Genomic DNA, 13,188 nt, shown 5'->3' with positions numbered 1-13,188 from the left:
ATAACAAAATTAAGATAAAATATAATTAATTAATTAAAAATTCAATTTAAATTAAATACAAGTATATGAACATAATTCAATTTATTTAAATGAAAAAATAAGAATGAAATAACTATTTTACCAAAAAAGTATTAACTAAATATGATAAAAAAAATAACGATATTGTTTTTTCTGGTTGAAATAAATTAGTAAATTTTATTGGTGATAGATTTTTTTACCAAAAAACCCCACGAACCCCACAGTAAGAAATGCCTAGCCGTGACTTATAAATTGGAGGGTAAAATAGTCAATGAACGGAGAAAATAGTTCATATTTTCAGCTTTTTTAATAACATGTTCATATGTACTTTTCAGAAACAAAAACAACGCCAAAAACATAAAGGAAGTAAGAACTCCCTTTGATTCTGTCCCAGCTGCCGGAGTTCTTCTCGTCCGATGAACGGAGATAAGCATTTGCCAGAGGTGGAACCGGTCATGATGGAGGAAGAGGAGGAGGAGGATGAAGAGCGAACTGTTTTGCTGCGGAAGTCATTTCGTCAACACGCCCAATCTAGCATTTCTTCCACTGACAGCGACGAAATGTTCTCCGGGGATTCCGAGGGACTGAAATTCGTCATTCGAGATGAACAACAACAACATCAACAACAACAAGAAGAAAAAAAAGGTTAGTTTCGGCTAATTACTCATCGCTGTTTCGATTTCTTTGTTCTCTTCCTGTTCTTGAAATTCGCTCCAGTCGCCATTCGAAAGTATAATTTGACATACTGATTCTGCAAGAGGCTGAGAGGTCTGGAACAGTCCGCCATTGTTGCGATACTGTTTCGACGATAAAAGGCCAAAATGAAGCTTTCTTAGGCGAAAACAGAGTAAATTTATTCCTTACTTCGGCGTCTTTATATACAAAATTACTTCCGATACTTGAGAATCTACTCGATTACCTTTCTTTTAACCTCTGTGAGTAGCAAAATAGTCGATTCTGATCCCGTAAATCCTGGCGAAGAAGAAGAGAAGTGAATTTGACGGAAAGAATGGGCGATAAACAAGCGTCTTCTTGACGAAGATTACGTGTTCGACGAAAGGAAAAAGAGGGCCATGGTTTGGTTTGATTTATTACCTAATTTTAATTCTTAATTAATTATCTTAATTACAGTGTTAACTCTAAGAAATTTTTTCTTTACAACAAGTAATTTACACGTCGTCGTAATTAATATTAATCAACAATTTATTTTCCTTATTTTCCGGTACATTTTTTTTTTTCAAATTTGGCATCATAGTAAGAGTTTAGAAATATCCCCAATTTTTATTATATACAAAAATTCCATTTTTTCATGGCCAATTTGGATTGGGTCCCGTTCAACAGTTCCAACGTGGCGATCTTAAATCCCTAATTTGACAATCGAAGACTTTATTGTTTGCTTTTCTTTTCTTTCTTTTTATGAATGATTTATGTGAACTACGCATATGGTTAGTTGGGTGTTTTTTTCTTTTCCGTTGGAAAATGAAGAACCATTGAATACCCACGAATTAATTAAGCTTTGAAGAGATTATTCTCTTAACAGATTGGTTGTTTTTCCCAGTAACTTGCAATGAGCGTAAGAATAATTGGAGTTTTGAACGTTTGGGTTTTGAATTTTTACTGCATGGATTATTTCCCCAAGCTCGGAATTGGGTTCTGTAATCAAGCAAGAACAGGAACTTCAGTAGATCCTTTATGTTCTCGATTATGCTATTGTTGAACTGTGGGAATTTTGTTTTCCTTGCCATAATTCTATTGGAAGAACCAGAATGAAATGCTGCTGAAGTCATTTGTGGGTTTTATTATGTTATATTGGTACTTTTGTTAGTGGAACAATTATAAACAGTGTGATAGGCAACTTTATGATTAGGGACAGAGAATTTGTTCCAAATTTGGGTATTGATTTGGAAATTCGATTTTACTTCCTATCTAGTGATTTCTTGTTGTTGATCTTGAATTGGGTGAGTATATAAACATGTTTGAACGATCATGTAACTTCAGGTACTGGATATTCTAATGGATCTTCTCGGTTGGAAATTGGTGGTGGCCGTCCAATTTACGAAGCAATCCCCACTGATGAGATTGAAGCTGTCACCACAAGGAAACCAGACGCCCAAAATGGTACGACGATCAAGTTCCAGCTTGATCCGATCCCTTTAGCTGTTGCTAATCCACCAACCAAGGGGGCAATTGAGGAGCAGGCTTCATATTATACCTCTCTCGACAATGGGACTACTGGAGATAGAAGAGTGGAGTTGAGGACAGAAAATGGAAATGAAGTGGCTGATTTATATCTTGAAAGGATATATGAGAAACCCAGCTCACATAATTTCTACTGTCCGAACTGTCAGGCTTGTATTACAAAGGTGATTATACGTGATAGGGAATGGGTAAATAATACTGTTTCTGCACCTATTCCTACTCAGGTTGATAAATTCAGATGCACCTCTTGCCTCAGTTTCCTCACCCCTATAGGTGCGTTTCTCAGTCTGATCTTGAAGAAGAATTGATATTTATTGCATGGTTCAAACTGTACTGCCGCAGTTGGTCACCTAAAAGGGGGGGCAAAAACTCTGCATAATTTTGAAAACTGTTGCCATTAATGGATTTGCAACTTAATATATTGAAGGAAAAGCATCCCCGTCAGTAGCCCAAGAGGATGCCAGTGGCACATGCTGATTTAGGCTTAAAACTTTTTTAAAAAATCTTAAGAAGTTTTTGAATTAGATTCGTAAGTTTTAAGTAACATTGTGTCAGCTTTTAGGTTAAGATTGATCACTTCTAAGGTTAAATTTAGTAGTTGGAGGAGATCTTCTAAATATTGTCTAAGATTTTGGGAAATGGCATGGTTAAATCTTGTTCCAGTTTAATTTTTTGCTATGCATATTTTTCCAATCTTCATACAATAGTTTTTATGTTCGCAGATGGTTATAACTGTTGTCAAATGGGTCTAACCAGGATTCTTGAGTTTAACATTTTTTTCAATGAGCAGGTTCATGGCTCTTTCCTAGCTTGGTTTCTCCAGATCCTGAGGAAGAAGTTTCATCTGGACCAGGTGTTTGATTTTGCATATGTTTGTGGTGCTTTATGTCAATTTTTCTTCTTTTGTTTTAACCTTCTGAAGATTATCTTATTGACACGAACTGAAATGTAAATTAGAAAGATTGACATTTCCAACAATACTTGTAAGAATATTGCTAGTGAATCAATGTTGATGGTTACCCTCTTAATTCATCATCTAACTTCTTTCCATCCTCATTTTCCTTCTTGAAAGTTAAATCTAAAGAAGAAAGATCTTTCATCATTTGCTTTCGCAGCTATTCACCTGATCTCATTCCCAAAAAAATGGCGGAACATGCATTAAGATTTGAAATTGACTCTCCATAGTTTAATTATAAGGGATCAGTTAAAGCTATAAATGTTGGCAACGCTTTGGTTTCTTTACATAGATTACTTTTTACCGTCTATATAATGTTAAAGCATATATTATGAGGATATGTGGTTGGAATATCACAGGCATTTTTATGGCTGTTTCTTACTAAAAATGCATGCAGGAGGTAACTTTGAAAGCATAGGGACCAGAGAAGAAAGTCAAGTTGATAAAGCTCCAGCTCTCGCTCAGTCAGTTGATTACGTAGTAACTAATAAAAAGGAAGATGATCATGCTGTAACACAGGCTCATCCTGAACTTAAAGCAGCAAATGATGAGAGAATGATTGTACAAGAGGAAACATTGTCTAGCAAGAAAGGTGCGGAAAAGTACTTTATTTCATATTATTTGAAACAGAAACTCCCAGAAATAACTCAAGACCGTTCTATGAGGGGAGCAGCTAAAGCCATAAATGCTAGCAGTGTTTGCTTTCTACTTGTGTTCCGTTTATAGAACTTAAAAGCATAGATATGAGAATATATGGTTGAAGGAATGTCAAAGTTGTAGTACTAAGAGATATAGCGTCAAGTCAGAGCATTCTCATGATCTTTTCCTATTAAATATGCATGCAGGAAATAACGTTGAAAACGTAGTGTTCAGAGAAAAAGAGACATTTCAAGTGCAGGAAACAGGAGATCATGAAGAAAGTCCAGTTGATAGAGCAACAGTTCCTGATCAGTCAGTTGATTATGCAGTCGCTGACAAAAATGAAGGTGATAATGCTGTAACATTGGCTCTCCCTTCACTTAAAATAACACGCGATGAGGGAGTAATTGCACGAGAAACAGCAGTAGCTGATCAAATGCAAAAGATCGATTATGCTGTGTCTGATTCAACGCCATCTCATCCTTCACTTAACACAACAATTGCCGAGGAAGGGGTTGTACCAGATAAGGGAGTGAAAAGCAAACAAGGTAGGGGCAATGTTTTAATAATTTACACTTGACCATTATTACTTGTAGTAGCTCACAACTAAAGTCATACTTGGAATTTGAGGCTAGATATTCTTGTTTCTCCACCAGTAACATGTAGAACTTGTTTCCTTTGATGGTATTTCTTTTTAAAATTATTTCTTGTATAGAGATTGACTCACATTAATATTCTTTAGAAAAACAGCGCTTAGTGATATCATGTTTCAAAAGAAATGTATTCCAAAAAGATAAAAATAGTTGGAGAGTTCGTTTTTGTCCCCTTCTTTTGGTTATTAAATGACATTTTTTTTTTCCACCTTCTTTACTTCCTTCTTTCTTTGATAGGGGAGTTTAATTTTAGGATCGGAAGTCGGGATGCGTATATTTGGAGCCTTAACCTTTTGGGGTTTCTCTTGTAGTTCCTTCTTTCATTGTTTGAAGGATCCTTTTCTTGATAAGGATTCTGTTTTATCGACTCTTTGAAATATTAAGATCTCAAAGAAGGCTAGGTTCTTTCTCTGACATGTTATCCATGGTTGAGTTAATACTTTGGATCGAATCTCGAGAAAGAGACCCTCGTTGATTCTACTGTATTTTTTGTTGAAAGACAAAGGAAGACTTGGATCATATTCTCTGGAGATATGACTTCATGTGTTCTGTGCGGAGATTTCTTTTTCTTGAGGCATTTGACTTTTGGTTAGCCCACAATAGAGGCTTGAATGATATGATTGATGAATTTCTTCTCCATTTGCCTTTTAGGGAGAAAGGTCACTTCTTGTGGCTTGTCAAGGTGTGTGCTTTATTGTGAGTTATTTGGGGAGAGAGGAACAATAGAATGTTTAGAGGTTTAGAAAGGGATCCAAGTGATGTTAGGTCCCTTGTTAGATTTCATGTTTTTCTTTGGACATTCATACAAGTTTTTTGTAATTACTTGTTATGCTACGTGGATAAGAAAACAATTAACGCTAAGGTAGTATTAATATAACTTTGAAGCATCTTTGGTCAATTTCTTGTGATTCTTGGTGCAGGAAACGAAATTGAGAGCATCAAAGTTGAAAAACCAGACCCGCTGCTAGATTCAGCTGAAACAATATATGATCGAGGAATTCAAGATGCTTCCATAAAAAAAACCCAAGTTCTTGATCAGCTGGTTAATTTTGATATATGGACTAATGACAAAGCCCTGGAAGCTAAAGTAGATTCTACCGAAGATTTGAGCATTGCTAAGGACAGCAGGAAAGGTAATCATTGGGCCTTACTTTTTATTTGTTCTTTTGATTTTCATTTTTTATAAGAAACAATAGTGCCATTCTAAAATAAAGAAATACCAAAAGTCTTGAGGATTTGTGGAGGACTTTCTGGAAAATGCTTCAAGATTTGGTAGCGCTTTGCAGTCCATCTTTGTTTTTGTGATGACTTCTCTTAGATAAAAACCAAAAACATGTATTGGCACTGTTACTACTCTTACGAAATACAATCCCTTTATTCATGTTCACCTCCAACATGATGTCCCAATACAGAACAGAACAACCTTTTACCTGATCAACACGTAGAGACAGTGTGGCCCTTTCCTGCCATGACTTCAAATCAAGAATATTTCTGAGATAGTGCATAAACTAAAAGTTGATTCTTCTTGCCATTTTCTTACCTACCTTGCTCTTATGATGCGTTTGATGCAGAAAATACCGTGGAGAATATTGTAGTTGGAATACCATACACATCGCATGAGTCAAATGGATCAGTGCTGGATGTAGATAATCAAACTGCAACAGTAAACAAAGTGCAAGTTCAGAATCAGTCAAATGGATTAGCAGTATTATCGGAGTCTCAAACTGACACTAAAGTTAATTCAACACCAGGTCTTCCTTCTCTTGAAGCAATGATGGCTGAGACTGTAACAGATACGTTTGATGACAAAAAAGGTATGGTACAAGCGTTATATCTTCAACTGGAAGTTTGCCTTTTGGATTATACTATCAATCACATTTGGAGTGTTCTCAAGATTTGTTTTGAACGTCTACAACTACTTCTGCTGTCTACTCATATCAAAATATGTTTTTCGAAAAAATGCACGCTGAAATACTTCTAGAGAAGCATCTCATAGATTTTCTTGGTTTAAGGTCTGGTACTACCAAGCTTTATTTGGGGAAGTACTTAATAGATGTTAAGATGATGTCCTGATTCATTTGGTATATAAGAGGAAACAGAAAACTCTCATCTTACTGCAATGCTCAAATCTTACTAAATTTTTATGCAGGTATTGATGATGAGAATGTTGTGATTGGAATTCCATACCCACCCTCAGAGCCAAAGAGGGGGCTGCTTGATCGATTTAGGCTACCTTTGTTGTTGAACAAAATTTCTGTTCCTGATCAGTCAGCTGCAGTTGCTAAAACAGAGATCCCAAAAACTCCAGAACCTGTAGAAGAAGCTACTGTGCTTGATTCTTCCCCAGTTTCTCCTTCCGTCGGAGCTCCAGCTGCTGAGAGAGTACCGTACAGTGCAGTTGGCAGTCGCGAAGGTATTCTCAGCTTGGGATGCTATCTTTCTAGTCATACTGAATGAATTAGCACCACGTTTCTGAATCTCATACACATGGTTATACTATCTGGAATATGTACTTGTTACCTTTTATTTTAAATTTTAGGGAATAAGATACACCACTTTTGGTTTCTCAAGATGGAACCAAGCACTTTGATAAACTTGACACTTTTATACTGAAGTTTGGAAGAATCTTGGCTTTGGTCTTTGCTGTTAATTTCACATTAGCTACAATGACAGAAAAGTTTATTAAATTTTCTTTTTAGGTAGAATTTTTCTACTAGTTTTGGGACTGATATGATATGAACTTGTTAGTTGAAGCAGGACCTGTGGCAATAACCGTTGATGATTCTTTGGATGAACAAGTAGAACCTGAATCAAGTAAGCTTAACAGGTGGGAAATTGTGAAAAGTATAGTTTACGGTGGTTTAGCTGAATCAATTACAAGCCTTGGCATCGTGGCATCTGCAGCAAGTGCCAATACCGCAACAGGTTTGTTATATAACATCTTTTTTCTGTCCTGGATATGACATGTTGATTATCATCTGATCAATCAGTATGAGATGCTGAGCACGGACATCTCAAGTTACACCGTAGTAGAGAAACATACCTATTTTTGAAACATGATATATCCTGATTTATCTTAGTTCAAATCTGAACCAAACTACCTGTTTCACTGGCTAAAAATTGGTCTCTTTAACTTGTCAAAACATTAATCTATTTTCATGCCCTTTTGGCAGGGAACATTGTAGCTTTGGCGCTGGCAAACCTGATTAGTGGGCTTTTTATTCTTGGACATAATGTGAGTACCTGACTTTCTGAAAAACCTCAGATATGAATGTTTATAATTTGAAAATATATAGTAGAGGAGGGTGTACTCGGGAGACTTGTACAACTTTCTCCAAAGTACTTCATTAAATTCTTGATTACATAGCTAACAGTTACATATTAATTCATATGATAACTTTTTGAAAAATATTCGATCACTAGGCGAGCTGCTATCTGATTCTGCATTTATATTACTTTGTTCAAGAGTCCATTGCATCAAGTTTGTTCAATCACTAGCACTCATTAAACATACACAATTTGCAGTTGACAGGACTCAAGAGCGAACAGTTCAGAAGGACAGCTAATGAAGCAGACGATCGTGAACATGTAGACCGATATGAAGTAGTACTGGGAAGGCGTGAGAATTACATTCTACATTTTGTTCTCGCTATCTTCTCGTTCATACTCTTCGGCCTAATCCCCCCTCTCGTTTACGGCTTCTCATTCACCAAGAGCAATGACAAGGATTTCAAGCTTGCAGCAGTGGCAGGAGCATCTCTTTTATGCATCATGTTGCTTGCTCTTGGGAAGGCTTACATTCAGAGACCAAACAGGTGGGATGTGTACCTCAAAACAGTAGCATCTTACATCGTTATAGCTGCTGGGGCCGGAGGCTTCTCATACTTGGCCGGTGATTTGATTGGCAAGCTCATTAATAAATATGGTTGGTTTGAGCAAAGCCCTGCATTCAATCTCAGTCTGCCTCTTCCAGAGATGAGCTTGGGGAAACCTGCATGGGGATCCTCTTGAAGTAGGTCCAAATATGATGTTAGAGCATCTTGCTTTTAAGCTACTTTCATTGAAGCCAATTTTTTCTTGAATCTAAATTTTCTTGATCCATGTAGTGATCCAAAATGGTGCTTCATTTGGCACAAGCACACTCCAAAAGAAGAATAAAAGTCACTAATTCCAGACATATTTTCATCTGGTTCTTCTGTTCTTTACTCTTTTATCCCCTCAAAACAAGAATTAAGTCACACTAGTTTAATTTTTACAATCACAATAAAGAATGTAGATGGAAAATTGGTCTCTGCACAAGTGAAGAAATGACTAAGCCGTATCTAAGTTTGAATAAATTGGGAATCAAATACACTGACAAACCTTAATATTTGTTCCCTATTCTTCCTTTGTTTGTGTGTGTGGAATGATAATTCTATCAGAACATCCATCTTGGGGACGAGTGACCCGCAGCAGAGCTTTGCCTTGGTCTGTTAACTTGTTCCGAGCTGTTTCGCTTCTTCATGATCGAGGAGACTGTCGGGCCGTAGTAGTCGTTGCTCCGGTAAGATCCAGCCCCTTGAGAATGCATATTCCTTCCACTTTTAAAACTTCTTTGATTCTCTATCATTGTCTGGCGAGCCATTGGATTTCTTTGGACTGATCCCCATCTATTGTAGTTTACACAACTCTGACTCCTTCCAACCTGTTGAAACTTCCCTTCTCTAGGACTTGTATAGTTTCGGCTCTCTGCAGTTTCTGCAGAGTACATTGTCGTCTCTCCCTCGCTGCTATACTCGTCCTGCACCGCTGAAGCTTCCATGGGAGATGAACAAGACTGAACTTCACTTAACGCCCCATTTACAGAATTTGTTGAGGCAACCTCTTCTCTATCTTCTCCGTTTTCGACAGGATTGACAAGTTTTCTGTTCATGGTTTTGTCTTGTCTCAATTGGTTCTGTTGAGAAACATCCTTTGTCGAATTTTCATCAGAGCTGAGTCGGGTTGGTCTGGTAGGATGTGGAGTAATCACAGCAGTGGAAACTCTTGGAGGAAAGTTGATATCCAGAAGCTGTGTTGGCGTAATTTCCTTTTTTCGAACAGGAACTGCAATCAGCTTTGGCGATTCGTATATTTCAGGAGTAGGAATGCCTTGTGCATGATTCACATGTAGGTTTGTTATCGGAGCCTCTTCCTTGATGGTGTTCGACGTAGCGGAATAGCTCGGTCCAGCCACGTCCCTGATTTTTGAGACTATATTTGATGGTGAAGGTGTTTCCTCATCATTCACCTCCATTGGCTTAAAAACTTGCCTCAATGAGAAGGATGAAGAATGCTCACTCTTTTGTCCTGAAGACATCAATCTTATGAGTTGTGGCTTTGGTTTGTTAAGTTCATCAAGACTACCTTCCCAATGTTGGTTTAACCAATCACAAACGATTGGCAGAGGAATCCCGAATTGCATAGGAAGATCCTTCTTCCAAGACGATGAAGTCGACGAAGAAGTCGACGATGATTTGGTATTCGGAGACGTGGCTAGTTTCATAGGATCGCATACCATAAATGCAAGGTTACCTTGTGCATCAAATCCAGCAGAACCAGGACTCCATGTTACCCCGTCAGTCGACAACTTTATAAGGTTATCAGTGGCTATAACCACCTTGCCCTCGCTAATGATTAACTCGTCTTTCTCGGAATATCCCAGGAGATAAACGGAGTTGCCGAGATCAAGATTTGGTTTAGAACATATCTTCAAGTGTTGAAGCTGCTGAGAGTTGGAGTCTCCTTCCACTGCATCTAATCCCACTATTGTAAGATCCAAAACAGAACTTGTAATGAAAAACCTGCAACCAAAGTAAACTTCAAAAAATTAGCTGAAGACTTCCAAGCAAATGATGCACATCAAATGATTCACATGGTATGTAAAGTTGATAAAAGTAAAAGTCCAACAGTTTCAGAAGAATACAGAGATTCCGAAGTGTTTTAAGTTATTAAATTTTGCTACCACCCAAGCCCACCGCTAGCAGATATTGTCTTCTTTAGGCTTTCCCTTTCGGGCTTCCCCTCAAGGTTTTTAAAACGCATCTGCTAGGGAGAGATTTCCACATCCTTATAAAGAATGCTCTGTTCTCCTCCCCAACCGACGTGGGATCTCACAATCCACCCCCCTTTGGAGCTTAGCATCCTCGTTGGCACTCGTTCCCTTCTCCAATCAATGTGGGACCCTCCAATCCACCCCTTTCGAGGCCCAGCGTCCTTGCTGGCACACCGCCTCGTGTCTACCCCCTTCGGAGTTCAGCCTCCTCGCTGACACATCGCCTAGTGTCTGGCTCTGATACCATTTGTAACCGCTCAAGCCCACTCCTAGCAAATATTTTTCTCTTTGGACTTCCCTTTCGGGCTTCCCCTCAAGGCTTTTAAACGCGTATGCTAGGGAAAGGTTTCCACATTCTTATAAAAAATGCTTCGTTCTTCTCCCCCACCGATGTGGGATCTCACACAATACTACCTTTTTTGTAGCATGACCAGTAATTAAAGAAGAACGTTCCTCTCATCAGATTACCAGGTATTGAATCATGATACAGCAAAAACTCATAGAATGAATGCTAGCTTCCCTGTTCTTGACGATAGAGAATTATGGCTTGAAAGAGGTATGCACACCTCTTCATAGTTATTAGCAAAAGATAATGTTTATCCCTATACTTAGCCTAGTAAGTCAACTTTAACCTTAACCTTAAATTTTTCAAGTTCACTAGATTGCATTGCATCCCAGATTTGAATATTCTCCAAATCAAGCAAGAAATCGAGAAAAAATCGACCAACAAAACACTTAAAATCGAACTACAGAAATGTTCAAGCTCAACCATGAAAATACTCAAACCCAGCACACAAAAAAGAAAATTTCAACAACAAAATACTTGAACCTTGCTAAAAAGCATATAGAATTGCAAGAAGTATCATTACCCACAACAACAGTCTCATATAGCTCTAAAAGTGCTCAAATATATCTATAAATTTTCACAATTGACTTACTGAGCTAAGTATAAGGGATTGAATGGTTAATTTTTGGTATGGCTTTTTAGTGTATAAATATTCCAAGTATCTTACAAAGCTGCCTAGTTGATGCATGTTTCTTAGGCATAATACATCATTGAGACAAACAATCAGTACCCCACAAGCTACAAGTGATATTAAACCTCCCCCAAGTAGAGAAAAACAAGATCCAATGATGAATTGGGTAAGGTAGATGAAGTTGTACCAAGTGAATTAAGAGGTATAACCCAAATGTCTATGAGAGAGATGAACAAGAATTGCAGATTTTCTAACTGTGTCTCAGATTTTGACTATCCAACATAAATGCAATGTAGACACTTGATCCAAACCCCTTCAAATCACCACATTTTAAGAGGGTAATCAATGAATCTAAGGGAAAGAAACAAACAAAATAGAATTTGAATCTGTAATCATATTCAAAAGGTAAAGGAGATATTGAACTTGCACACAGTCACTTCAGCCATCAATTTCCAGCAAATAAAGACAAAAGCAAGAACAGCAACCAGATACTCCAAAAGCAATCCCAAAACGAAGCATTAACTCAGCCTAATCCTAATCCTAATCTTCTACATTTCTTCCATCATTCCTACAATACCCAGAACAGAACAAAGCAAAACAAATCACCTGTGAGGAACAAGACTGGCAGCGACACCGTTTTGGAGGCGGATCTCGCAAGTCTCAGCAGCAGAAACTGAAGGAAGATTGATATGGGTGGTCAAAAGAAGGCTCCGATGGATCAAAAAAGCGGTGCCGGAGACCCCATTGGCAGCGGCGGGGAGGGAGATACGAGCCATGGCAGGGGCTTTACCGGAAAAAATGGCAGCCTTGATTCTCTCGGACTTGCCGACCCCTTTGCAGAAACACAGAGAATCGCCCAAAACACCCATGATTCGAAATGGGGGAAGCGTTGAATGTGTTGGAATTATGGATCTACAAGAAATCGAGGGAATGGGAATGAAATACGAAATGGGTCACCATTTTTTTTGTGTCCTATGCCGAGACATAAGAGGGAAGACCAAGTTTAGGAGCCAAGAAGCAGACATAAATTCACAGTTCAGAATTTTCATTTATATCCATAAATATATATATAAAAAAAAAAATGTAATATATTTATATATATACGTGGAATTATAATTTAATACCAACTTTAAAAAGTTTAAAATTTTTAATTTTATATTAAAAATGTAGTTACTATATATCTAATTAATTATTAATTTATTTCGTTTTTTAAAAATTTAATATGTTGGGGGTAGAATTCAAACTTTAATATCTTATAAATAAATTTAAAAAAATTATATTTAATATAATTATTATCTTTTTAAAAAAGGTTGAAAGTACGATCAAATTATTAGATACAAAATTAAAAGTTTACGGACGTATTTAATGACTTATTATATATAAAATTAAAGGTTTAGACCCTAACACACAAAATTTAAAATTTAAAACACGGTAAATATATTATAATTCTTTTAAATTTATTTTAAAATGATAAAGAATATCTAATTTTTTCGAACATAAAATTTATTTAAAAAATATTTTTAAAGTTAACGTGCTTTTTATTTAAAAAAATTATTTGATTTTTTTCTTAATTAAGAAATAAATATAAAATTTTAAAATTTATTAGGGAAAGCTTTAAATTATTTTTAATTTTTATAATTTCCTAAAAAAAATATTAACAAATTGCTAGAGAGA

At 36.8% G+C, this 13,188-nt stretch overlaps 2 protein-coding genes and 1 long non-coding RNA gene across 6 annotated transcripts; 1 reads left to right on the top strand and 2 right to left on the bottom strand.

Annotated features, from left to right (window-relative positions):
• Nucleotides 1-303: 303 nt before the first annotated feature.
• LOC111806979 lies at nucleotides 304-8,651 on the top strand. 4 transcript variants are annotated; one of them, XM_023692534.1, is made up of 11 exons: nucleotides 304-663; nucleotides 2,017-2,490; nucleotides 3,008-3,070; nucleotides 3,570-3,764; nucleotides 4,018-4,359; nucleotides 5,385-5,597; nucleotides 6,036-6,278; nucleotides 6,614-6,877; nucleotides 7,222-7,389; nucleotides 7,638-7,699; nucleotides 7,990-8,641. In XM_023692534.1, exons 1-11 carry the CDS (start codon nucleotides 435-437, stop codon nucleotides 8,473-8,475), a joined length of 2,739 nt encoding a protein of 912 aa, XP_023548302.1. In that variant the 5' UTR covers nucleotides 304-434; the 3' UTR covers nucleotides 8,476-8,641. The 4 variants fall into 4 exon arrangements, with proteins under 4 accessions (XP_023548302.1, XP_023548301.1, XP_023548305.1 ...); XM_023692533.1 differs by having other exon boundaries at nucleotides 305-663; nucleotides 7,213-7,389; XM_023692537.1 differs by lacking the exon at nucleotides 304-663 and adding an exon at nucleotides 1,337-1,463 and having other exon boundaries at nucleotides 7,213-7,389; nucleotides 7,990-8,651.
• Nucleotides 515-1,087, bottom strand: LOC111806981. Its single transcript, XR_002816898.1, has 3 exons — nucleotides 938-1,087; nucleotides 683-815; nucleotides 515-602 (listed from the first exon to the last, which is right to left on the bottom strand). It is a non-coding gene; the product is annotated as an uncharacterized LOC111806981 (long non-coding RNA).
• On the bottom strand, nucleotides 8,626-12,537 carry LOC111806980. Its single transcript, XM_023692538.1, has 2 exons — nucleotides 12,121-12,537; nucleotides 8,626-10,286 (listed from the first exon to the last, which is right to left on the bottom strand). The coding sequence occupies exons 1-2, from the start codon at nucleotides 12,381-12,383 to the stop codon at nucleotides 8,882-8,884; spliced, it is 1,668 nt and encodes a 555-aa protein (XP_023548306.1). The 5' UTR covers nucleotides 12,384-12,537; the 3' UTR covers nucleotides 8,626-8,881.
• Between the last annotated feature and the right edge of the window lie 651 nt (nucleotides 12,538-13,188).

The sequence above is a fragment of the Cucurbita pepo genome, chromosome LG12 (genome assembly GCF_002806865.2).
Source record: "Cucurbita pepo subsp. pepo cultivar mu-cu-16 chromosome LG12, ASM280686v2, whole genome shotgun sequence".
NCBI classification, from domain to species: Eukaryota; Viridiplantae; Streptophyta; class Magnoliopsida; order Cucurbitales; family Cucurbitaceae; genus Cucurbita; species Cucurbita pepo.
Note: the sequence above shows the minus strand (reverse complement) of the source record. Positions and strands in the feature narration are given on the sequence as shown.